We start from the raw sequence: 26,759 nt of genomic DNA, 5'->3' as shown, positions 1-26,759 counted from the left end.
TATGCAAAGAATTTATGAGGAAGACCCCAAAGGCGATCATGGTAACAACAAAAATAAATAAATGAGACCTGATCAAACTAAAAAGCTTGTGCACAGCCAAGGAATCTAGAGCAAATAGACAACCTACAGAATGGGAGACAATATTCACATGCTACACATCCGTTAAAGGGCTGATAAACAGAATCGATTTAGAACTCAGGAAAATCAACAAGAAAAAAAATCAAACAACCCCATTATAAAGTGGGCAAAGGACATGAACAGGAACTTTTCAAAGAAGGCAGACTAATGGCCAAGAAACATATGAAAAAATGTTCAACATCTCTAATCATCAGGGAAATGCAAATCAAAACCACGATGATATATCCCTTAACTCCAGTGAGAATGGCTTTTATCGGGAGGACATCTACACAGGTGGGCAACTCTGCATGGGAGGTCAGTGCTAGAGTTGAATGAGGAGGGTGTCCACATGGAGTGGCAGCCTGGAGTAGGAAGTCAGAGCCCAAGTGGAGAGAAAAGGGTGTCCACGCATGGGTGGGGAGTGGTGTTGAAGGTCAGAGATGGTAACATACAGGATGATGGATCAAACAGGTGAGCACATAAACATAATCGGAGCCAAGTTTCTCACTCTAGGAGAAAGAAGTTACAAACATGGAAAGGAGAGAACTTGAATTCCATAAGAATTTCAAGACAAGTAATCATAAATAAGGAGAAAGAAAATCTATGTGCTGTTAATTCTGAAGGAAGCAATACCCCCAGGGAAAATGGCTGTCAGACAAATGGGTGAATGAAGTCAGCAACTTTTCATCCAAAAGAGGAAACCTGTTAGGACTACTACAACAAAGACAAGTATTTCAAATGAAGGGATAAGATATTACCTCTTATTTCCAATACTGGAACTAAATAATTCCAGAAAGAAAGCCCATAGTGTTGGATTGGAATTGGAATATCTCACATGAACTTATGATTTTTATATATTAAATATATTTATATCATATATATAATGTGTATATATAATATGTACATAATATAGTTTATATAATGCATACTATATTATATATTTTAATATATATCCAGCATATATTTAAATATAAAAATAAACATAGATGCAAAAGTGTATGCATATAAACACACAAATGTGTATTTGTGCATGTTTATGATATATGACACACATTTACATATATATATTCTCTAACTCTGGCCCATTACCAGGTCTGGATGTAGTGACAGCCCATTAACAATGAGCACACTATACTCTGGTTTCTCTTCAGGTCACATAAATCTTTTGCCTTCAGCAATGAGCACAAATAAATCCCAGACCTTGATTTATAAATACAAATTTCCACTAAAAGGGTACAGATCCTTGAAAAAATGGCTAATTCCAGGACAGCACCAGAGAAAGTCCAGGGTGAGCCAGGAATATCTTGTGCAGAAGGCAAGATATGATGGGTACATATCAAATAGATATAGAATCCAGCTGGAATGGATTCCCTATTACCAGATGAGGAACAATTTGAGCATCAGAATGATGTTTATAAATAAACATTATTATAAATAATAAATAATGTTATAACTAATAACATTAATTTATTAAATAATTAATTTAGTACATAAAATTATAAATAATAATACATATAATAGATTATAATCCATTAAATAAATTAGGAAAGCCACTGAATCTGAAATCCTCGAGGTAGTACCTAGCAATCTGCATTTTAACAAGTCTTCCAGGTGACTTGATGCCCACTGAAGTTTGGTAACCACTAATCTGGGGTAATTCTCCCAAAAGAGGTAAATCAAGTTTATAGTAAAGTAGCAAATGCAAGAGACTAAATGGCATTTTGTTTACTAGGACATTTCTTTGTTAATTTATGGGAAATGTCATGGCTTTAAAGATTGCCAGATTATCACATAAGCCTGCTAAAATTCATTACAGCCTGTATTTCTGTCATCTGTGAAATCATTCTTCTGTGTTTCATTTCATTTTATTTAATTTTGTTTTTGAGACAGGGTGTTGCTCTGTTGCCTGGCTACAGTGTAGTGGTGTCATCATAGCTCATTGCAACCATACACTCCTGGGCTCCAGGGATCCTCCTGCCTCAGCCGCCTAAGCAGCTGGGACCATAGGTGCATGCCACCAGGTCCAGCTAATTTTCCCATTTTTTGTAGAGATAGGGTCTCACTCTTGCTTACTCTGGTCTCAAACTCCTGACCTCAGGCTATCCTTCTGCCTTGGGCTCCCAAAGTGCTAGGATTAGGCATGAGCCACCACACCCCCTATTCATTATCTTTTGGTAGGTTTTTAATGAGCTTATCCCCAGAAGTGTCAAGAAATTCTGAGGTCGGGTGTGGTGGCTCATGCCTGTAATCCTAGACCTCTGAGAGGCCTAAGCGGTGGATCCTTTGTGCTCAGGAGTTTGAGACCAGCCTGAGCAAGAGTGAGACACCATCTCTACTAGAAAATAGAAAGAAATTATATGGACAACTAAAAATATATACAGAAAAAATTAGCCGGGCATGGCGGCGCATGCCTGTAGTCCCAGCTACTCAGGAGGCTGAGGCAGGAGGATCACTTGAGCCCAGGAGTTTGAGGTTGCTGTGAGCTAGGCTGATGCCACGGCACTCTAGCCTGGGCAACAGAGTGAGACTCTGTCTCAAAAAACAAAAAAGAAAAAGAAAGAAAAGAAAAAAGAAAAGAAAAGAAAAGAAAAGAAATCCCCTTTATTTCCTGACCATCTGCACTGTGACCCCAGGGGAGAATTAAGAACATAGAAAACTACTTGCTGTACATCCCACAGCATTAATGAAGAAGCATAATCTCAACTTACCCACTGGTGACACCTGGGAGCTGAGCCTCTGTGTTTCTCCTTTGGGAAACCGTCAGTGGCATTTGCTGCCCCTTCCCTGATGAAGACTCTAAGCTACTGCTAACAGAGAAATCCTTAAATTCACCTGCTTGTACAGCCATACAACCCAGCACATCTGTTTCTACTTGGTAAAGAAGAGCAGCGAGAAAGGGATGAAAAAGGCTTTTCCAGACCAAAAGAACTCACCATGCTTTGTCTCCTCACTTTGTTCAGTAGCCCCTGGTTCTGCAGGTGCCTCCTGCTCTCCCAGAGCCAGGTGTTGCAGATAGGATCTCGAGGGCTGAGTGCTTCATGGAAGGAAAACCAGCATCATTTTAGGGAAAGTAATTTATATGCCACGAGTAAAAGTTGGCTATGAAACTAAAATATGTGTCCATGGAAGACACTGGATTCTGATTCATGTAACCCTGAATCAACCTCTCTGTGCTCCAGAAAATGAAAAAAGGAGCCCTCAAATTGTTTCGTTTTAAATTTCCTTCTGCATTTTTCTCCAGACAACCTCAATCACCTCTCTCTCTTCTGACTTGATTCTTTCATCTTTCTTTTTCCCTGTATTCTCCTCTTTTATTTCTTCCCTTTTACATCCCCAAAGTCTGAGCTGGCTGGCACAGGTGTATAGTCAAGAGTGAAAGAGCAGAGAAATGGTCAGCCATGGTTAGGATGAGGGGCATGGTGTTAAATGGTTTGAGTTCCTTCTTTTCCTTCTAGAAAGCTCAATACAGGTGAAGGTAAACCCAAAATTTATAGTAACTAATCGAGAGTGTCAGCTGAGAAATACTCTCCTGCAAACACTAATCCTAAATTGATCCCAGGCAAGATGAGTTGACGTTTTCAACATCCTGTGTACTTAGCACTATCATTTATACCTTGAAAAAATAATATTCTAAATCCTAAATCTTTCCATTTAGTACAGCATAATTATTTTAATGAAATCCTTGGTGTTATCTATTGCTGCATAACAGGTTACCGCAAAACTTAATGACTTAAAAGACAACCACCACTTATTTGCTCATGACCTTGCAATTTGGATAGGACTCAGCAGAGATCCTTTGCTCCACATGTTTATTAGTTGAATCATCTGGAAGCTCATCCAGGGCTGAAGGATCCAAAATGGCCTTTCTCACATGTCTGGGGTCTTAGCTAGATGATTAGAAAGGCCAAATTGGCTGGACCTGTCTTTACCTCATGGTCTTTTCTTCTCCAAGGCGTCTTCCTCCTTGAAGCCTTCCAAAAAAATGGCTTTGCCAGACTCACATAGGGGCTGGATTCTAGGACAATAGCAGTGGAAAACAAGATTTCTTAAGGTCTAGGACCAGAACTTGTTCAATGTCACTTCTACCACATTCTATGGGTCAAAGAAAGTCACCTGTGTTTATTGCAGCACTATTCACAATAGCCAAGATATGGAATCAACCTAAGTGTCCATCAATGAATGAATGAATAAGGAAATTGTGGTACATATACACAATGGAATACTATTCAACTGTAAAAAATAATGACATCCTGTCATTTGCAGCAACATGGAATGAAGGGGAGGTCATCATATTAAGTGAAATAAGCCAGACACAGAAAGACAAATTTTGCATGTTCCTATTCACACATAGAAACCAGAAAAATTAATCTCATGGAGAGAGAAAATAGAATGGTGGTTACCAGAGGCTGGGAAGGAAAGTGGGAAGGGGAGGAATAAAGAGACTGGTTAATGGGTATAAAAATACAGTTAAAAGGAATAAGATCTAATGTTTGGTGCACAATAGGATGACTATAGTTAACAATAATTTACTGCATATTTCAAAATAACTAGAAGAGTTGTTTTGGAATGTTCTCAACACAAAGAAATGATGAATACTTGAGGTGATTGGGTGTCCCAATTACTCAGATTCAATCATTACACATTGTTTGCCTGTATCAAAATATCACATGTACCCCATAATTATGTGCAAGTGTTATGTATCCATAAAGTTTAAGTTGAAAATTGAAAAAAATTAAAAGTCACAAGGCCAGTCTAGATTCAATGTTGGAGCGGCTACAAAAAGCGTGGCTTCATGGAGGCAGGATTCACTGGGAGTTGTGATGTTTAATTTTAGGTGTCAATTTGGCTTTAGATGTTTGGTCAACATTATTCTAGATGTTTCTGTAAAGGTATTTGTTAGATGAGAATTAATATTTAACATTTAAATCAGTAGACTTTGCGTGAAGCAGACAACCCTCCGTAATGAGGGTTGGCCTCATCCAATCAGTTGAAGACATTAATAGAAAAAACTAACCTTTTCTCAAAGAAGGAGTTCTTCCAAGAGACTACCTTTGAATTTTTTTTAAATACACAGTTTTCCATTTTTAGTATTTGGTTAAACAAAACACATCTCTTGTAAACAAACCCAGCACAAGGCCAACCAAAAAAGGGAATAACACAAGAAAAACAAAAAGCCTAGGGTTGCCCCTTCCTGGGCATCAGGGTCAGGGGTGCTCCCTTCTTAAAGGAACTGGGGCTTTCTGCCCTTGGGCATCAGCACAGGTCCCTGCTCCTAAGCACCAGAATTGGATATGAACAGAGAAACCAGCCCTGACATGTTTAAGTATTTTTGCATATCCGATTGGCTCATGGACTCCAAGTGAATGGGGACTCCTTTTGAAGTGCCATTTGCATAGGCCCAAGCAGATATGTGGAGGGGAGTTTCCTTCCATTTCCAGGAAATGGCTTACTACCAGACAGTGCCAATGCACCCAAGGTCCTGTTGTACCAATCAGCAATGCTAGCTGTACCTTCTGGCTGGTGGTGGTTGGAATGTCACTGTGCAGGAGTAAAGAGCTCCCTCTGGTGCCAGGCAGGTCTGGTGTAGAAAATGGTGCAGAAGAGACTGCAGCCAGTTGCTGAGAGGGAATAATACAGGAGTGGCTTGGTAGCTTCTGTTACTTAGCATTAAAAAATGGCCTTGTTGGACTGAAGATACATGTGCAGAAAAGTGCTGGTGTAACATGCACTCCAGTCACAGTGGGTAGAAAGCCTCAGCTTCACCCCATTGAGCTTGCTCATGATTGGCATGCAAGCCCCAGGCCGACTTTGCTGCTGGAGAGATGTCCGGCCAGTGCAGCAGCTCTCAGACCTGCCAAGACCATTGATCTCTGGGGGCTAATGGGTCATCCCTGCCTGCCCACCTGCCTTGAAGCAGCCACAACCACATTGGTGACACGTGTGTGGTATGATATTTATTTCCCCTCTTTCTCTTCTTTTCCAAAGTTACAGGAGAAAAGTGGTCTACAACTATTTCAAGAGGTAGGGGGTGGGTCAATGCTCAACTGATTTGTAAAGGAAACTACATGAAGATGACAAACTCAGGTCCTATAACAATGCACATGACCACCGAATTGGAGGGCTCTGCTTGTCACTACAGTGACCCGGACTCTGAGACTAGGATGTCTACTGATTCTGGCTGCTCTTAAACTCTAAGAAGCCTATCTTCACAATAATTTCCTTACCCAACTCTGTCCCAAATTAGTGAAGTTTCATATCAAAGGCGGACTTATTTTTTTTTTTATTTTGCCATAGTGGGTCAACTGGGAAAAGTGCTCTTTTGCCTTGACTTTTGCCTTGCCTTTTGCCTCAGAACCTCCCAAATCAATGTAGTGAAATGGTATAGACAAACTGGAGTGAAGAAAGCAAACCCCCAGGCCTGTCCTAGTTTGGCTTTAGCCACATCCTCTTAGGTATCTATCTCACCTCTGTCACACTAGAAGGTTGTGGAATTCAACCACATGGCTTGGAATATGAGAGAATTTTTCATTATAAAACTCCCAGGCTGAATAATCACTCTTTGCTGATGATATGATCCTATGTCTAGAAAACCCCAAAGATTCTGCCATGAGACTACTGGAATTGATAAACAAATTCAGCAAAGTCTCAGGTTCTAAAATCAATGTACACAAATCAGTAGCATCCCTGTGCACCAACAACAGCCTAGCTGAGAACCAAATCAAAGACTTGATACCCTTCGCAATAGCAACAAAGAAAATAAAATACCTAGGAATATATTTAACTAAGGAGGGGAAAGACCTCTACAGGAAAAACTATGAAATACTGAGGAAAGAAATAGCAGAGGATGTAAACAGGTGGAAAACCATATCATGCTCGTGGATTGACAGAATCAACACTGTTTAAATGTCTATACTACCCACAGTGATCTACAGATTCAATGCAATCCCTATTAAAATACCAACATCATTTTTCACATATCTAGAAAAAATAATTCTATGCTTCGTATGGAAACAGAGAAGACCCCATATAGCAAAAGCAATGTTAAACCAAAAGAATAAATTGGGGGGCATCAATTTACCAGACTTCAAGCTACACTACAAGGCTATAGTAACCAAAACAGCATGGTACTGGCACAAGAACAGAGACGTAGACCAATGGAACAGAACTGAGAACTCAGATATAAAACCATCCTCATATAGCCATCTCATCTTTGACAAAGCAGACAAAAACATACACTGGGAAAAACAATCCCTGTTCAATAAAAGGTGCTTGGAAAATTGGATAGCCACATGTAGAAGACTGAAACAGGATCCACACCTCTCACCTGTCACAAAACTCAACTCACAGTGGATAACAGACTTTTAAACCTAAGGCATAAAACTACAAGAATTCTAGAAGAAAGTATTGGAAAAACTCTTATAGATACCAGCTGAGGCAAAGAATTTATGAAGAAGACTCCAAAGGCAATCACAGCAACAACAAAAATAAATAAATGAGACCTGATCAAACTAAAAAGCTTGTGCACAGCCAAGAAAACTAGAGCAAATACACAACCTACAGAATGGGAGAAAATATACACATGCTACACATCTGATAAAGGGCTGATAACTAGTATCTATCTGGAACTCAGGAAAATTGCAAGAAAAAATCAAACAACCCCATTAAAAAGTGGCCAAAGGATATGAACCAGAACTTTTCAAAAGAAGACAGATTAATGGCCAACAAACATATGAAAAAATGTTCAACATCTCTAATCATCAGGGAAATACAAATCAAAACCACAACATCATATCACTTAACTCTAGTGAGAATGGCTTTTACCAGAAAGTCACAAAACAATAAATGTTGGCGTGGATGCAGAGAGCCAGGAACACTCATATATTGCTGGTGGGACTGCAACTAGTACAACCTCTATGGAAAGTAGTATGAAGATACCTCAAAGAGCTAAAAGTAGAACTACTATTTGATCCAGCAATCCCATTATTGGGGCATCTACACAAAGGAAAAAAAAGACATTCTATAAAATAAACATCTGCACTCAAATGTTTATAGCAGCACAATTCACAATTGCAAAAATGTGGAAACAACCCAAGTACCCATCAATACATGGGTGGATTAATAAGATGTGGTATATATATACCATGGAGTTCTATTCAGCCACAAAAAACAATGGTGATCTAGTACCTCTTGTATTATCCTGGATAGAGCTGGAGCCCATTCTGCTATGTGAATTATCACAAGAATGAAAAAACTAAGCACCACATGTACTTACCATCAAATTGGTATTAATTGATTGACACTTATGTGCACATATAGTAGTAACATTCACTGGCTGTCGGGCAGGTGGGAGTGGGGAGGAAGGGACGGGTATATTCACACCTAACATGTGCAGTGCAAACCATCTGGGGGATGGACACACTTGAAGCTCTGACTTGGATGGAGCAAAGGCAATATATGTAACCTAAACATTTGTACCCTTGTAATATGCAGAAATAAAAAATGAAGAAATAAATAAAAATTAAAAAAAAAAAAAAAAACTCCCAGTCTGGCCATACACCACCTTTAAAACTGGAGGTAAGAGGAGATAGCATGTATCACTGCTATGATTTTGGAGATGATTTCCTGTGAGACCCTTATGCTCTGGGTCCTTCAAGCCAGTCACATGGGCTTTGTGTGTATTGTGTCTTCAGATCCCCTGGTGTGACGGGACAGAAAGTGGACGCAGCATCTCCAGGTGAGTCAGGAGCAGCAGTGACATGACACTCCAGCAGAAGCTGTGACAAGTCCTCATAGATAAGGGAAACAAGCTAGGACCTCCGCCCCCAGCTTTCTCCTCTCTCTTAAAACAGGGGTTTGTGATCTTAAGAATGTACAGAGCTCCTACCTTCCTTTCCCAGGAACAAAACACTGAGTGGCTCTTGTAACAGTCCACGCATCTGTCCTATGCACTGTCAAATCTTAAGGGGAAAAACCCAACAGGATGTTTGGGGAATTGGCAAGGGCAGACCTACAGCAGAGGCCACAGCACATCACAGAGGACGAAGGGGCTGAGGCGAGGGCAATGTTGGGCAGAACCATGTTACACATCAGTCCTCCAGCTCTGATGGGCCTCCACTGCTTCTGGTACCACCAACAGGAGGTCACAGTTCTCCCCACGCAAATGATGTTTTAGAAATGTCCTGAGCTCACTCTTGCCTCCAGTCCACTTGGGCATCTTGAGTTTGGAGTCGAGGTTGTAGAAAGCCCCTCCCACCTCTCAGACGCAGATCCAGTGCTGCCTTTTGAGAGGCAACTTCAGCGGACCCCAGCACAGGCTGGAGGGCAGATTCATGATGAAGCTCCTGACGTTAACGAGCGATGACACTGACATCCCTGCGCTTGTCCCACCAACCAGCTTCTGTAGCCTTTGGTTTGAAGTGCTGCTGTAATGGCATTTACCTCGTAGTTTCTATTTCCCAGCATGCTCTTCTTGAGAGGTGTCACCATGGTGTTTGGAGATAACTTCTGGAAAATCTCATGCAGTGTTTCCTGGTAAAGGCATTGCTGTCCTGGAAGACGTTATCGAGGGCATGGCGGGCACAAGGCTCCCTGCGCTGCTTCTCCTGGTAGAGTCGCAGAGGTGCTGCCGGGGGCAGCTCCAATGATTCAGATTTGGCCTTGTCTCCTTTCCATGGCACACAACTCATGTTTTTCGTTTTAGGTTCCAGAGAGGGCTAAAAACACCCCACTCTTCCCTCCTGAGGAAGAATGTAAGCTTCTCAGTCTTTCCAAAATTCCTAAGGTCCACCTTACTCTCTGGTGTCCATAATTTAAGCTTTGTCACTGGGAGAAAATGTTGGAATCAAAAGAGGGAACAACCCACCTCTTCTCTCCTCTCAATAGAAAAATAACTTTTAATTTGGCTTATTTCACCCTAAGTGCAGAGTTTTTTAAAATATCATAAAATGTACGAATTTGTTTCCCTTTTCCCACCCGCCCCTCCCCCCCCCAAAAAAACCCCCACGATTTTCCTGCTGTATTTTCCTCTTTGCAAATGCCAACCAGGCCTCTACACAGGGGGACTGAACGGAATCGGTCACATCGTTCCTTTGTACCTTTTCTTCCATTTCTTTGGAACCACGTTGCCACGGACTCAGGAAACAAGGCCCAGGATGGTAGTGGACACAACGCACAGTCCGAGCAGCTAGCGAAGGCCGGCCAGCGTGGGATCGCGGGCTGTGCGGGGCCGAGGGGGCAGCCCTCCATCCCCTCGGGTGCGGGGGTGGGGAGGGCTCCGCAGGGCTCCAGCCAAATCGGGCACCCTTCCCTGGAAGGTGCGGACTCTGGCCCTCTCTCCACAGCCTGCCGCCAGCCCCCACCTGGAGCTGTGGGCCGCCACCTGGGCCACGCAAGGGCGGTCCGCCCTGCCTTTGAAACTGAACTGGAGCGTCAATTCTGCCCAGCCTGCTGCCCTAACCCTGCGGATTTTGGACTTGCCAGCCCCCACAATCATGTGTGCCAATTCCTTAATATCTCCTCCATATAGATATACTTACATTTATATATAATAAATATATATATTTGTGAGTAGTTATGTATTAATATGTAAATCTGTATATTTCTTATTGGTTCTGTTTCTCTGGAGAACCAATAGAGTGGCCATTTTGCAACAAGTACTGTGCATTTTATAGGGTAGGGAGGCCCATAATCCCCAAAAAGCTTAACAATAGTGTATGATATTTGAGGATACTCGGGGAGTTTGTGGTCTAGTTAGAGAAAGAGGTACATAAAACATTAGAGGATGCCAAAGATAACAATGCAGAAGTCATAGTTGATAAATGATTTACTGTACAAGTGTAAACACTACCTACCAGAGGAATGTTAGAATGATCAAAAGATTAGTGAAAGAAACTTGCAAATCCAGTGGGGCTGTAAAACAGCATAAATGTATAACCAAGGCAGATCGTCAGCAAGTTCCCCAACAAAAATAACACATTTTACAGTTGGTAATAAAACTTGGGAGACATAATATCTTCATCCCTAGCATTTGCCATATTGCTTTCAGCATGTCATTTGCAAGCTCAAATATGTGCCTTATTCTGAAGTCTAAAACATTATGTTTAAAACTAAAGTTAAAGTAATGGGATTGTATTGGTTTGCTAAGGCTGCTATAACAAAGTGCCACAAGCTGAGCAGTTGAAAAACAAGAAATTTATTGTCTCACGGTTCTGGAGGCCAGAAATTCAAGATCAAGGTACTGGCAGAGCCTCCCCATGAAGGTGCTGGGGAAGGCTCTCATGCCTCTCTCCTGGCTTCTGATGGTTTCCTGCCAATCTTTGGTGTTCCTTGACTTGCAAATGCATCCTCCTGATCTCTGCCTTTATGTTGATATGGTGATTTTCCTGTTTATATGTCTGTGTCCAAATTTCCAAGATATGTCATATTAAATTGTGACCTACCCTACTCCAGTATGGCCTCATCTTAACTAATTACATCTGGAACAATCCTATTTCCAAGTAAATTCACATTCATATGAATTTGGTGGGGAGAGGTACACAATTCGACCCATAACAATGGATTACAATAGTAGTACATTAAAAGCTGAGGTATTTGTTAAATAACCCAAACTCTACCTGTAACTATTTTTGTGGTCTCACTTGCTGTTTGCATTAAAGAAAATTCTGTTGGAACATGAACCTGGTCTGTTTGCTTGTGAGTTGCGATTCTACGCTCTGCCACTAGAGAGCAGCATCATTATTATTGTCTTTTCTGCTGGTAAGCCTGTTCTACAATAGCTTCAGTCCTCAGCCCTAATGCAGGCACATCAGAGATGGAATAATTTTAGGAGGGTGGAGGGAAGCGGACAGGTGGAGGGAAGAGGGAGAGGAAGTGGGGAAGGTACCATATTCTGCGAAAACTCATGTGTCTTTGCCATCTCAGTCCCAGCAAGCCATTCCTGTCCTGAATCTCTGATCAGAATCAAATCATCAGAGCGATTTGAACAGGAGCTGGCACCCTTTCCTCTGAATGGGACATGGCAGATGGGGGTGGGAGGTTGGAGATGGATGGTCTTTAGAGTAAGGCGGGTCCATCTAAGAAGGAACTGAGTCATTCGCTATGCAGTAGCATTAAGCTCCGAAGTGGAAAGAGCCCTCATTTCTATGTCTGGAGACTTACATCTCATCATGGGCTCGCCCACTAACTGACTGCATGATCTTCGACAAGTCACTAACTTTCTGGTCTCACTGTCTTCACCTACAGACTTCATGGGACCTATTTTCTCTAAACAATATCTTCCCTAGATTTTCACATTTCTTTCTGCATCCATAGCTCACTATCCAATGCTACAGGTTGAGAAATATTGCTTAGGTGCTACAATACAGACAAAAGATATGTGGTCCTCTTTAGGGATTTGGAATATAGTGAGAAGGAAGACCTTAAGTATAGAGATAATTAGAAGACTGAACAGCATAAGATCCAATGCAACTGTAGCCTCTGTGCTATGGGAATTTATAGACAGAAGAGAGCAGTATGAAACAGTAAGAGGGAAAGGTTTGGAACTTGGTCTTAAGGAATCTTTGGAATTACGCTGACACGTGGAGGGAAGAGTGGTTAATACAACATAGATATGGAAATGAAAACAAAATGTTTTGGAGAACAGAGAACAAGTCAGTCTGATTGGTGGTACAGTGGGTGTATTGAAAGCCCACTATGACAGCAGAACTATGCATTGAATTATATTAAACTGAAGCAACTTGATTTGCTTTGATACTCAAAAAATGTAAGCATTGAGTGTGGCGTTAATCAATTTAGACTTGATCCAGAGGCAAAGGAAACCTTGGTCAGTTTCTAAGCAGATGAGACAGGGTTGTTTCATCCTAAATTGCTAAGCCCCTTGATTACTTGGGTGAGCTTATTCCTGTGTTTTAAAGGCTATATGTATTTGGACTTCAAGCACAAATCAGCAAGTGGGGGGTTATTTGGGCTACACTTCCAGATTTTCACTTAAAATCTTTAATCCTCCCTTCAGGACATTTGAAAACAGGCAGAACAACCCAAAACCATGAGAGGACCCAGAGAAGAGGCACTTTTTCTCCTCCATTTTAACATTTCCTTAATCATAGTCCTTCCTCCCACAACTCATGCATGCACTCAATAAATATATGTGGTCCCTGCTTTAAGGCATTAAAGGTTAAGAAATACTGACACCCTATCTCAGAGCTGGGGGTTGAATTACCTTTAAAAGAGTGTGACCTAGAATTCATTAGGCTACCACATATCTGTAAAAATTAAATAGTCCTATCAGATAGGAAACGTGGAAAAATTACAAGATTACATCAAGTTCACAAGTCTTTACACGTATGAGGAAATCTATTTAAATTTCTTAAGACCTAGCGAGTAAAGAAATCTCATCAAGTGACATGACATCCCGGGTGGGAGTTGCAGATTTTCATGAGTAGGCATAAAAGACAAGTAATTATGACTCAACTCAAGAAGGTGCACTCCCTGTGCATGGACGCCTGGGACCCAACCCGTGTGTAGGGTTTGATATGTAACTATAAATAGGATTCAGGTGTGTCATTAGAGTCACTGTCAAGAATCCTGTCCAATTTGACGTCCCTGGGTTTAATACCTCATCAGCTGACTAGGTATTCACCAACATTGCCTGCCAGAAACAAATCCCTTCCTTTATAACAAGCCTATTTTAACACGAAAAAGTTAAGAATTAAGTACAGAATCATTTAAGAGATTCAAGATCATAATACTAATATTTAGTGTTAGGGAATTGTGCATGTGTAGTATTTTAAGTATTTGTACTTTTCAAAATTATTTTGTCTATTCTTGTAAGCCTAATTTATAAATGTGGAATTGAGTAACAAATCTAGGCTTATGATTTAATTTTATTTTCACTAAGTTTACACATGGTATTGGAATATGTAAGAAAACTTAAGTTGCACCACATTGATAAGTTTAATAAATTAATGTATTTATAAGTTTAATAAATAAGATTTGTAAGAATAACTTAAGAACTTGGGGATTAATTAACTTCAGGTAATTTAAGTACTTATGGAGGATATTAAAAATATTTAACTCATAAATACAATTTAACACATTAACTGCGGTGAGAGTTGCATTTAACTCACTCTAGTTTTAACCCGGGGGCCGCGTGAAGCATATATAAAATCTTACTTGTTGGTGTTCATATTGTTATAATTAATATTGACAATTTAATTAAAAAATGTGGATTAAATGAATAGAAGTCAATAAATTTTGTTTTTCTATTTATGTTTACCTTTAAATTACACTCGAAGTTTTTATTCTATTTTTGTAATAAAACACTCTGGCCCCATAGAAAAGTTTCTGGTTTTTCTGTGTGGTAGCCAATGTGCTAAAATGTTTAAAGGGAAATCTAATTGCGTAAGTTTAAGATTGTGCCCAAACACTAAAGACTCCTTAAAATTGGGTGTTTATATGTATTCTGTAATAACTGGGAATTAATCGATGGGCACACATGGGCACAGAGAGATATGCTCAGTGGAAATCAAGAAGAGGGGGGCGATAGAGGAGAGGGGTAAAAACCTACTTATCAGCTACAATGAACACTATTCAGGTGATGGGCATGCCAAAAACCCTGACTTAATAAGCATTATACAAAAAAACTTTTGGACCCCCTTAATGGTTTGAAATTTTTTAAAAACTTGGGTGCTAAAATTTTCTAGACTTAAAAATAGGATAAAATATTCATAAATTGAACTTAAAAGTATAATAAAGAACTAAGTTCTTAAATTTTTACTGACTTAGTCCAGAAATCCAATCACTTTCTCCACTGCATATCTCTTGAAAGTTTCCCTCCAAGCTTAAAGCAAAACTCCCCCTTCATTGCCATTTATTTAGGGAAACTCTTTTATATTATTTCATGCCTGTCCTCTCTTCTATCAATTTTCTTTCTCTGGCATTCACATGAGACCGAATATAAAATTTCTGGATATATTCTTCATATGTATTAACTTTTTCTTCATACTTATTTAAAAATTTTTTTTGTAGAGATGGGGTCTTGCTATTGCCCGGGCTGGTCCGGAACTCCTGGCCTCAAGCGATCCTCCTGCCTGCGCCTCCCAAAGTGCTAGGATTGCAGGCATGAGCCATTGCACCTGGACTTTCATAAGTTTTACTTATTGTTTCCTGGTGTTTTGGAAGAATTCCCCACTTCTCAGCTTTTATTTTCATTGTTCTCCTAGCACCTAGTGACTCCTATTTATTAATCCAGATCCAAGATATAATCAATACAGTCTCAGTTAATGAGCTCCTATAGTGAAGAAATGATGAGAAAGGGTACCCTAGCCTCCCATTTCAACAATGTGCTGGGAATTTGTGCAATCAGAGATTGCAGTTTCCCAAGCAAAGGAGATTGGAGATTATAGAAATCACTGAGGAGTTGGTATCACAGCAACACCCACGGTTGATATTGCTTAATAATCAGCCCCCACCCCTCATGTTCCTATGTACATGACCACAGAGCCTTTCCATCCACAGGCTTTGTCTGTTTGTAAAATGTCACTCAGTCCTGCCTACACTGACAACTGCACTAGAAATCATGCACTGACATATTTAAAGTGTTTCTCCACTTCGGCTGTGACAAATGAAGCATGGGGTACTCAGAAAGAAAATTTGGCAAAGTTCAAGAATTGAAACCCCATGTTTTTGGAACACTTGAGACAAAATCAAATATAAAGAAAGGAAGCAAACACCCATCCCCCTTCCTTCTTTATTTTTTTTAAATTTTATTTCAGAGCACTATGGGGGTACAAACATTATGGTTTCATAAATTGCTTCAGTACAGTTTGAGTCAAAGTTATAAGTATGCCCACCATCCAGGTAGTGTGCATTGTACCTGTGAGGTGTGAATTTACTCAAGCCCTCCTCCCCTTCCCACCTGCTTAACTTACAATGAGTTTTATTTCGATATGTGCACATAAGTGTTGTTTGATTAGTTCCAATTTAATGGTATGTACACGTGGTGTCTGTTTTTCCATCCTTGTGATACTTCTTTAATAAAAGTTTCTCCTTCAGAGCTAAAGGCTTCAGAAACAAGTAAACACTGTAATTTCAAATGATGAGAGAAAGGGTTAGGCAGTGGAGTTATTCTCCCAAGGTGGTCAGAGAGGCACCTCCAGGAAAGACCCACCCTAGGAAAAGTGGCTCTACCCCACCCCACCGTCCTCTGTTCTTCTTCCCAGCTTTGTTTTTCTTAATATCACCTATTACTGCCTCAAGTTATAGAACTTACCTGTTGACTTTGTTACTGTCTGTTTCTCCAGTGGGAATGTAAGTTTGATGAGGACAAACTTTGGCTTGGGTAACACTGTATTCCCAGTTTCTTACACGCTGCTTGGCACATGGTAACTTCTGAATCAACAGTCATTAAATGAAACATTCCATTGATTCCCACAGATTGATAAGCGTAGCCTGGAACTAGTTTTCCTCATCCCATGTTCTAGACTTGAAAACTTTTCATATTTTTGTTATAAAATATATTTCATGGCTTAAGAAAATTTACTGAGATATAATTCTTTATGAATCAAAACACTTGCAAATTCAACTTATCGCCTTAAGACTTCCCAGCACAATGTAAAGAAACTACAAGACTCCCCCATTTTGGCTCAATCTCACAATTTGCTAATTTTTATGTCATTCCATAAAAATGGTAGTCATCAAACATAAATCCAAAAACATAACCATAAAGTTACAATAATTATTTGTAATGAAATGAGCAAAATTTATTGCTCATTTCAAGAACTAGAGGCAGTTAGCCCCAGACTGTGGACTTAGACCTGAACCAAACGGTCCTCCTCTGAGACCTCACCAGGTTGCATCTCACTTGCAGAAGCAGAGACTAGAAGAGTGGACACTTATTCTCTCTCATAAACAGTGTAGCATATTTGTACTTATCAGTTTTCAGAATTTCAGGCTTAATCTACTTCATGCTAATTATCTGATGCTGCGAGTGCCTGCTCAGGCCTCCATACCAGTAATGCCAGTTTCAAGTAACAGCAGCTGACCACTTGCTCACACCTTTGAAACCCAAACTTGCCGAAGTCATAGAATCTTGCAGGTGTAGAAAAGAGCCCTGAGAAACAGGACACACGTGGGACAGAATGCCATGGTGCCCTGAGGACTGTGGCATGTGGGCTTTTTCATATGCTAGGAATGTTCTAAAGTTAATTGCATTATTCAAGACAAACCTTTAGGCACTCCCATCTGCTCTTTTCATATTTCTGTAACAGGATCAATGTGTCTAGTTCTGGGGCCTGAGGAATTCACTCACCTGACTCTTCGGTGTCACTGTGACATGCATCAGAGTGGGCAGTCTTCTGGACTTGTCAGTGCTTCTGGAATGCCAGGAGCCTCCAGGATGTGGTTGTCCATGTCTGAGCTCTAGCTGCCCATGAGGCTGCCTCCTTTCCTCCATATCTGGGTCATCCCTCAAGGATTCCTGCCGTCCTCCTTCCTTTTCTCTCGCAGCAGAGACTGGCCTTTCTGACTAACATTGTACTACATTAGCTGTCTACATGCTTCCATTTCTAGCCAACAGGGACCCATGATTCATTCAATTCAATTCCTTTACTTTAGAGAGAAGGACATGGCGAATACCAGAGACCTAAGGCTGGTTAATGGTGGAGCCAGAATTAGAAACAAGAGTTTTTAACTCTCCACTACGGACTGCCAAGCCCACGGACTAGGTAAGGGTCCTGAATTCTTACCCAGCTACTCCATAAAAGGATTTTCCTCATTTTACCCCTTGAGCTGTTTTAACAGAGTGGATGGCATGGTGGCCATGTTATGGTGTGTGGTGACTTTTTACTCTTACAGGTAACACTACAACTCTCCTTTCCAGGCCTCAGATGGCTTTGCAACCACATGTCCTGGGGATCATCCTTTTATCTTCTCTGAAAGATCACACACCTTAGGAGGACTCTCCTGGCCTACTTTTCCCAGGGAGCACTCAGGTGCTACAGAGAGAAATGTCTCACAAAAAGGATTTTCTGTGTCCTGCAGCTTCTTCTGCATGACATAAGGGTGGGGTGTAGTTAAATAACAAAAACAAAGATTTGCGGTGTCTGCACCCAGGTGCATGTATTCATTTATTTCTCATTGTAGCAACAAGACAAACAAGTGTAACTCCATGTTCAACAAGTTACAGATGATAGCAAGCCCAGGAACCCCGAGAACATCTATAGGGCAAATAAAACAAATATTTTCTATAGTGTGGGCATCAAACTGTAGATGACCTGGAAAAAGTCACATTAGCCCCTAATACTATGAAGTGCATCATGTGCAAAATGAACTTATTACCCAAAGTATTTTCAGAACTAAAAATAAAACATTTAAATTCAAATACTCAATAAAATTGGAAATACAAACAGTACACTGAGAGTTATCCTTAGCCAGTTCTACAAACAAAAGGTCAAGAAACAAAACCATCAACAACAATTCAAAAAAGAAAAGGTTTATCTAGGAAGACTGGATGTCCGTCCAAATCACATCTCTTCTTCTGATTCTTGTTCTCGTTCAACATTTTTCAGGAGTCCAGCTTCTGAGGGGCAGAGCCTCTTAAGTCTAGATTTAACCAACCTGAGGAAAAAGAAAAGCATCCCTTTAGATGGTGTTTCAAATAGAAACCCAGAGCAATATGCATCTGTAATACAACAAACTCCAGATTACTCAGATTATTTGGGCAAATGAGGGGGGCAACTCTAAAAGGAAAATCACTTGTATTTGGCTTTGGAGCCACCTGAAATTTTTGTAGATGAAAGAAGAGTATAAATAAACAGATACATGGTGGCTTTTGCATACATTGCATGATCGTTTAATTGGGCATCAGAAAATAACTGTAATCATTTCTAAAACAAAATCAAGTCCAGATGAAACCAAGCTCAGTCGATCTTCTCCATCAAAGCCACACCTGGCTGTGTATTGCAAAAAGGTGCCCTTGCCCGTAAAGGAAGTACATGAAGTCCTCTCCTTCCCTAGGGTTGGCAGTCCAAGTCAAGCCCCATGTCAAGTCTGGGCTAAACTTCAGCACCCTACTGGCCTCTTCAGAGGGGGGCTTTTGTACAGAGCCCAGGATGTTCCACTGCATGTGATTGGCCCTGTCCCTAATAAACTAAGAAGTGCAAAGAGCTGACCTCCACCCTTGTGACTGTTTTCACAGCTTCAAAGAATGTGTAGGTTTGGGAAAAGCAGCAATTATAATTTTTGAAATTGGAAGGTGTGATGTTCTTAGTAGCAGACGCTCAGCTGGCGCTCCACTTCTCTGATGTGAGAAAAAGAGTGTGTCATAAGAATTGGGCAAAGATTTTCCTATAAATGAAGACATTATCTTATAAAGACATTATTATTATTAGACATTATTATAAAGACATTATACTGTGATCATGTCAAGAAAACATAGTTAACTTCCAGAAATACATAGGAATCTGCAAAGAAACTTGATAAACCAAATCACCAATATCACATTTCCTTTTATGAAAAGCTTCATCAGCCACCTGCATCTTTACCCTTATTTTCTAACATCCTCCTTCTTCTGATAAAGGACTAGCCTGTCACAATCAATATGTAATGCCTTTACTTGTGCTCTGGATCTCACTAGAATATAAACTTTTTAAGTCTCACTAGAATATAAGCTTTATAAGTTTATATTCTATATAAGCAGGGACCTCATCTTATTAACTGCCCTGACCCCAGCCAGAGTCTGGAACAATGTCTGGAAATAACAGTAGCTCAATACACATTTGATAAATAAATGACCTTTGGAGCAATCTGCCAGCAGTTCACATCACTCACCTATTCACTAATTCCTCAGTCACTTCCAACTCAGCATTAAATCCTCCAGTAAACAACAACAACTGAGCAGTATCAGTAACATCTGTTGACTCAAGAGCCAAGGAAAACTACTGGGAATCATTTGCCTTGATTATCTTAGTTGACTCTTGGTGTTGTTCCCAATGTCCTCAGCCCTGCCAGCCACTGTTCTCGAGAAAGACTAATACTCTTAAGCAAGTTAAAGGCCAGACAGTGTTTGCATCATTTTTTTAAAACCACACATTATTTCTACATTGCACAAGTTTAATACATTCTCAATGAAATGGACTAATTGATTGATCAGTTTCATTCCTCATGACTTCTATGGAAAATAAAACAAAGACATGGCTGCTTACTACAAATTAATTGTTAACATTGACGCTAGTGATGACTCTTGATCCTCATTTCTCCTCTCTGGGTTGTATGTGCTGTTGCTACAAGCCACCAAGCTTGGACATGTTCAGACACCTTAACCAGGCTCTATCTGCCACCTGTAGCTATAGGTATGTACACATGCAGAAGTAGCTGCTGGGGCAGATTGAGTATGGGGTAAAAAAGAGGATGTGCAAATAATTGCCAGTTACTGGAATGGCACAAATCCAGGAAACTAGTGTCAGAGTATGCCTATGCTTTTACTCCCATACGTTCTCTTCAATCTATATGGGAAAATGCATAACTGAGATAATAGGTGTACTTCCATGAAATTATCACATGTCTGAAATTTGGGCACCTCTGTTTTGTTCTTCAAAACGACTCACATGAATCATTGCTTGGAAAACTAACCTGCAGTTGGGTAATATTTCCCTACTCGTAGAAAGAGGTTTTTGAAATAGTTCTGCGCAACAGTGGGGTTTACATGAGAGATATAGTAAAATATACAATAAGATTTCCAAACAGATAGTTCTCACCTATGAGCTATCATAATCAAGGCGGCAGGCATGGAATTGGATGAGGCAATCTTTAAACCATTATTCTGGAAAGCTGGGAAGTACAGCTTCATTTTTCAGAGTTATTAGGTCATTAAATGTGAAATGTCCTATTTCAAATCAAAAGTTTAGTTTATTGTATCTTAAACAAGAATCAGTACAATTTATCAAAGTATGTGCCTAAACTATCAACTCAGTTTTGCCATCTTAATGGTAGCTTGTTTATGCCAGCAGCAAAGAAGCCTGGAAAGCAATTGGTGATGAAATCGCAAAAGGTGTTTTCCAAAGCTTGTTGAAAATTGAATATTTTTCCTTGCAAGAAGTGGGTCAAAGTCTGGAAGAAGTGTTAGTCAGTTGGCACAAGGTCTGGTGAATATGGTAGATGACACAAAGTTTCCAAGTCCAGCCTCTGTAGTTTGAGCATCGTTGTTTTTTTGCAACATGTGGTCTTGCAAGAGGATTAGTCTGTCTCTATTGACCAGTCTCAGCTATTTAATTACAAGCATCTCAGCATTTCATCCAATTGGTTGCAGTAGACACCTGCTGTAATCAACCAACCAGGTTTCATGAAGCTGTGGTGGATAATACGAGCACTGGACCACCAAATAGAAACCATTAGCTATTTTTGATAAAATTTTGGTTTTGGACTGTGTTTTGGCACATCATCTTTATCCAGCCATTGTGCTGAATGCTTACAATTGTCAAAAAGAATCTATTTTTCATCACAGTTGCAATACAGTGTAGAAATGGTTCACCTTTATGTTGTGACAGCAAAGAAAGGCAAGCTTCGAGACGATTTCTCTTCTGGATGCTCATTTAATTCATGTGGTACCCATCTTTCCTTGGCTACCACATGTCCACGCTCCTTTACCTTGCCAATTTGTTTCAAATAGTCCAATATTGTTAGAATAGTAATGTCAAACCTTGCTGCTAATTCACGCATAGGTTGAGATAGAGTCACTCCAACTATAGCTTTCAGCTCATCATTATCCACCTTGGTCTCAGGTCACCCACATGGCTCATTTTGAAACTTAAAATCCCCAGAATGAAACTTCTCAAACCATCAATGTACTGTACATTCATTAGCCACATCCTTCTCAAACACTTCAATGATATTTCAAGCTGTTTGCACTGCATTGGTTCCAGGATGGAACTCATATTCAAAAATAACACAAATTTTTGACTTATCCATGGTTTCATAAAAATCATTCTAAAAAAACGTGAAAGATAATCACAAGCCAAAATATGCGTTTGAAAGTCTGAGGACGTACCTTCACAATAGGGGGGCAAAAAAAACCCAAGAACTGTCAAAGTGAAATGTCAGAGATATAAACTGTCAAACTTTGTACATAAGGAAATCGGACAATTCATACTTAATGAGCTAATACTTAACCCAGTTGTGCTTCCAGGGTGATCTCTGTGCTATGTCCAACAAACTATGATACAATGTTCTGGCAATACATCCCTTGTGAATAATTTGCAAATCATTCTGCAGTGAAATCCTGACCAACACATTCTTGAAGGCTCCTGGATTAGCCTACCATGTGACCTCATCGAAACGCAGTATTGAATCTCCATGATATTTTTAGGCTTTTCCTTAAGTTTATATTAAAATATGTCAGAAAAATTGAACTCTTGGTCTTATCTTTCTACTAGCAATATGAGAGCAAAACGGAAAAGCATATAAAACATGATTTCCAAACAAATGAAGCCTATATTATGTAGGCTACATAGGTCTATTAAAACAGCAAACAAGAGTTTATTTATTGAGAACCTACTATATGTTTGGCAGTGTTCCAAAAGGTGTGGGACATATGAAAAGAGTCTTTTTCTCAAGGAGACACAACCTAGCCACCAGACAAGACTAAGACACATGAGCTAATAGTAAACATCACGAAAGAGATCACAATTGTTAAAATGTATGGTGGAGACTAAGTGCTGTAAAACTCTCGAAGGGAAATGAGCAAGAGCTACAGGAATCACAGAAGGTTTCATAGAAATGTGCATTTAATGTTGATATGTCATGTAGAGGGGACTACATGGTCAAAAATATTAGAATAACACATGGGGGGTAGGGAGGATGAAAAATAAAAATGGAGCTTCCAGTCTCTAGAGAACTATAAGTGGATAAGAGGTTCATTAGGGGTTAGAAGGCTTTTGAAACAGGAAGAGACAGTAGTCTTCTTTGGGCCCTGGAGGGGAGCTGACATGAAGGAGAGCATTTCCTTGAATGCTGGCACTGTTCTCAGAGGCTGCCCAGCCCATAAGGAGATGACGCTGAGATGTCAACCTAGAACAACATGGGAAGAAGCCAAGTTTCACACAATGGAAGAGCCAGGCTTTACAATGAGTTCATGCACATGATTTCAGGGAATGGAATAGGGCTAACAGAAATCTGTCAACGAGAAGGTAGAATTTCCTAGCACCCAAAGCACTTGTACTTCTAGAAGGAAGCAACTACAAATCAAAGTGGGCTTGACACGAAGCCAAACAGAGACAAGAAAGCAGTTTCTTCACTCAGAGCCTTACCACCAGAGTTGCTTTAGCAGGTAAGCACAAACAAGCACAGGCAGGAGGAGTGACCTGGGGCCCATGTCTGGAGAGAAGAGTGAAAAGTTAGTTCCCACAGAGGCTGAGACCCCACTGGGCCTGGAAGCAGCTACTGCATTTTAAGAATCTGAAGAACCTGCTAGGTGGGTAGTGTCCAGTGCAGTATCCACTATTCACATATGGATATTTAAATTAATTAAAATTGAGGAAAATCCGTCAGACTAACTACAGACTTCTCTACTGAGACCTTACAAGCCAGAAGGGACTGGAGCCCCTTTCTCAGTTTTCCCAAACAGAATAAGGCCCAACCTAGAATTTTGTATCCTGCAAAACTAAGTTTCTTACACAAAGGATAAATAAAGACCTTCTCAGGCAAGCAAACACTGAGGGAATTCATCAAGATAAGGCTGCCCTCCAGGAAGTACTCAGAACAGTGTTGCACAAGGAACAGCACAGTAGCCACTCACCAGTGTAAAATCATCGAAAAGGCCAGATACCACAATGGCTCAAGAGAGAAAACAAAGCAACAAAGTTCTACTCGGTAAGATGAGCAGAAATCTGCCCCACTTATCAATTCTTTCAATAAGTGTGAATGGCTTTGATGTGATCTGCCCACTGAAGAGACATAGGCTGGCCAAATCCATAAATATACACAAGCTAGTTACCTGCTGTCTTCAGAAAACACATCTAACCCACAAGGATGCATTCAGACTCAATGTGAAGGGATGGAAAACAATATTCCATGCAAATGGAAAACCAAAGAAAGCTGGTATGGCAGTTCTGATGTCAGATAATTTGGTCTTCAAATCAACAATAGTAATGACAGACAAATATGGTCATTATATAATGGTAAAGGGAAAAAATTCAACAAGAAGATAATAATTTAAGTACTTATGCACCTAACTCAGGTGCACTCAGATTCTTAAAGCAAATCCTACTTGATCTAAACAAAATGATAAACAGCACCACCATAATAGCCAGGGACTTCAACACCCCTCTGGCAGAACAGGATAGATCCTCCAAACATAAAATAAACAAAGGAAAAATGGACTGAAACAGAACTCTAGAAAAACAGGTCTGACAGACATTTACAGAACATTATACCCCAAATGACTAAATATACATTCTTCTCATCAGCTCGTGGGACATTCTCTAAGATTGACCATATCCTAGGCCACAAAACACGTCTCAGTGAAATTTAAAAAAAATAGAAATTATATAATGCATCTTAGATCAGTGCAATCAAATTAGAAATCAACTCCAACAGAAATACTCACTCTACACAAAGTCATGGAAACTAAACAAACTACTGCTGAACAATTACTGGGTCAAGGATGAAATTAAGATGGAAATCAAAAGATTCTTTGAACTAAATGATACAGAAGACACAAGTTATCAAAATCTGTGAGACATAGCTATAGCAGTCATGACAGGAAAATTTATAGGCATAAATGCCTACATGCAAAAGACAGAAAGATCACAATTCAGGAATCTAATGAATTGACTCAAAAAACTGGAAAAGGAAGAGCAAACCAATCCCAAAGAGATAATAAGATAAGATAAGAAATAACCAAGATCAGACCAGAATTAAAGGAAATCTAAACAAAAAACTATACAGAAGACTAATAAAACAAAAAGTTGGTTCTTTGAAAAGATAAACAACATTGACATGCCTTTTACTAGATTAACCAGAAGCAGAAAAGAATGGACTCTAATAAGCTCCATCAGGAATGAAAAAGGGGAAATTATAACTGATACCACTGAAATACGAAAAATCATCTATGAATACCGTAAAAATATCTGCACACATAAACTTGAAAATGTGGAGGAAATAGACAAATTCTTGGAAACACAGCCTCCCTAGGCTCCATCAGGAAGAAATAGAATTCCTGAATAGACCAATATATCAAGTACTGAAATCAAAGCAGCAATAAAAAACCTTACTAAAAAAAAAAACAAAAAACAAGAAGTCCCAGACCAGATGATTTCACACCTGAATTTTACCACACCTACAAAGAAGAACTGGTGCTTATCCTGCAAGAATTATTCCACAACATTGAGAAGGAAAGAATCTTCCCCAACACATTTTACAAAGTCAACATCACCCAAATATCAAAGCGAGGAAAGGACTCAACAAAAAAAGAAAACTACAGACACCAGTATCCCTTATGAATATAGATGCAAAAATTCTCACCAAAATCCTAGCAAACCTAATTCATATGCTTATCAAAAAAATAATTCATCATGACCAAATGGGCTTCATCCCAGAGATGCAAGGATGGTTCAACATATGCAAATCTATAAGTGTAATTTACCACATAAATGGAAGTAAAAGCAAAAACTATATGATCCCCTCAATAAACAAAGAAAAATCATTCAAAAAATCCACACACTTTTATAATAAGAACATTTAACAAAATAGGCATAGAGAGGATTTATCTCTAAATGATAAAAGCCATATACGACAAACCCACATTCATCACCATTCTGAACAGGGAAAAATTGAAAACATTCCCACTAAGAACTGGAACCACAAGGTGTTGCCTTCTATCACCACTTCTATTAAACATAGTGCTAGAAGTCCTAGCCAGAGCAATCAGACAAGAGAAGGAAATCAAGAGCATCCAAATGGGGGCAGAAGAGGTTAAACTATTGCTCCTTGCTGATGATATGATCTTATATCTAGAAAACCCCAAAGAGTCTCCCATGAGACTGCTAGAATTCATAAACAAATTCAGCAAAGTCTTAGGTCACAAATTGAATGTACACAAATCAGTAGCATTCATATTCACCAACGACAGTTAAACTGAGAACCAAATCAAAGACAGAACACCTTTCACAATACCAACAAAGAAAATAAAATACATAGGAATATATTTAACTAAGTAGGTAAAGACATCTACAGAGAGAACTACAAAACATTGAGGAAGGAAATAGCACAGGACATAAACAGATGGAAAACCATACCATGATCCTAAATTGGCAGAATCAACATTGTTAAAATGTCTATATTACCCAAAGTGATCTACAGATTCAATGCAATCCCTATTAAAATACCAACATCATTTTTCACAGATCTAGAAAAAATAATTCTACGATTCATATGGAACCAGAGAAGACCCCATATAGCAAAAGCAATCTTAAGCAAAAAGAACAAATTCAGAGGCATCAATTTACCAGACTTCAAGCTATTCTACAAGGCTAGAGTAACCAAAACAGGATGGTACTGGTGCAAGAACAAAGACATAGATCAATGGAACAGGACAGAGAATCTAGAAATAAAACTATTTTCATATAGCCATCTGATCTTTGACAAAGGAAACA

The 26,759-nt window shown here is 39.6% G+C and overlaps 1 protein-coding gene and 1 pseudogene across 1 annotated transcript in view; both read right to left on the bottom strand.

The window, feature by feature from the left end:
* Positions 1–9,196: 9,196 nt before the first annotated feature.
* On the bottom strand, positions 9,197–9,803 carry LOC138386245 (josephin-1 pseudogene; annotated as a pseudogene).
* An 8,411-nt stretch (positions 9,804–18,214) lies between these two features.
* TMEM45A (transmembrane protein 45A) overlaps positions 18,215–26,759 on the bottom strand; it is an 84,203-nt gene continuing 75,658 nt past the window's right edge. Inside the window, exon 6 of the mRNA XM_069472542.1 lies at positions 18,215–18,729. Within this exon, the coding sequence (XP_069328643.1) occupies positions 18,636–18,729 (94 nt within the window). The 3' untranslated portion in view covers positions 18,215–18,635. The remainder of the gene's footprint in view (positions 18,730–26,759) is intronic.

The sequence above is a fragment of the Eulemur rufifrons genome, chromosome 7 (genome assembly GCF_041146395.1).
Source record: "Eulemur rufifrons isolate Redbay chromosome 7, OSU_ERuf_1, whole genome shotgun sequence".
Taxonomy (NCBI): domain Eukaryota; kingdom Metazoa; phylum Chordata; class Mammalia; order Primates; family Lemuridae; genus Eulemur; species Eulemur rufifrons.
Note: the sequence above shows the minus strand (reverse complement) of the source record. Positions and strands in the feature narration are given on the sequence as shown.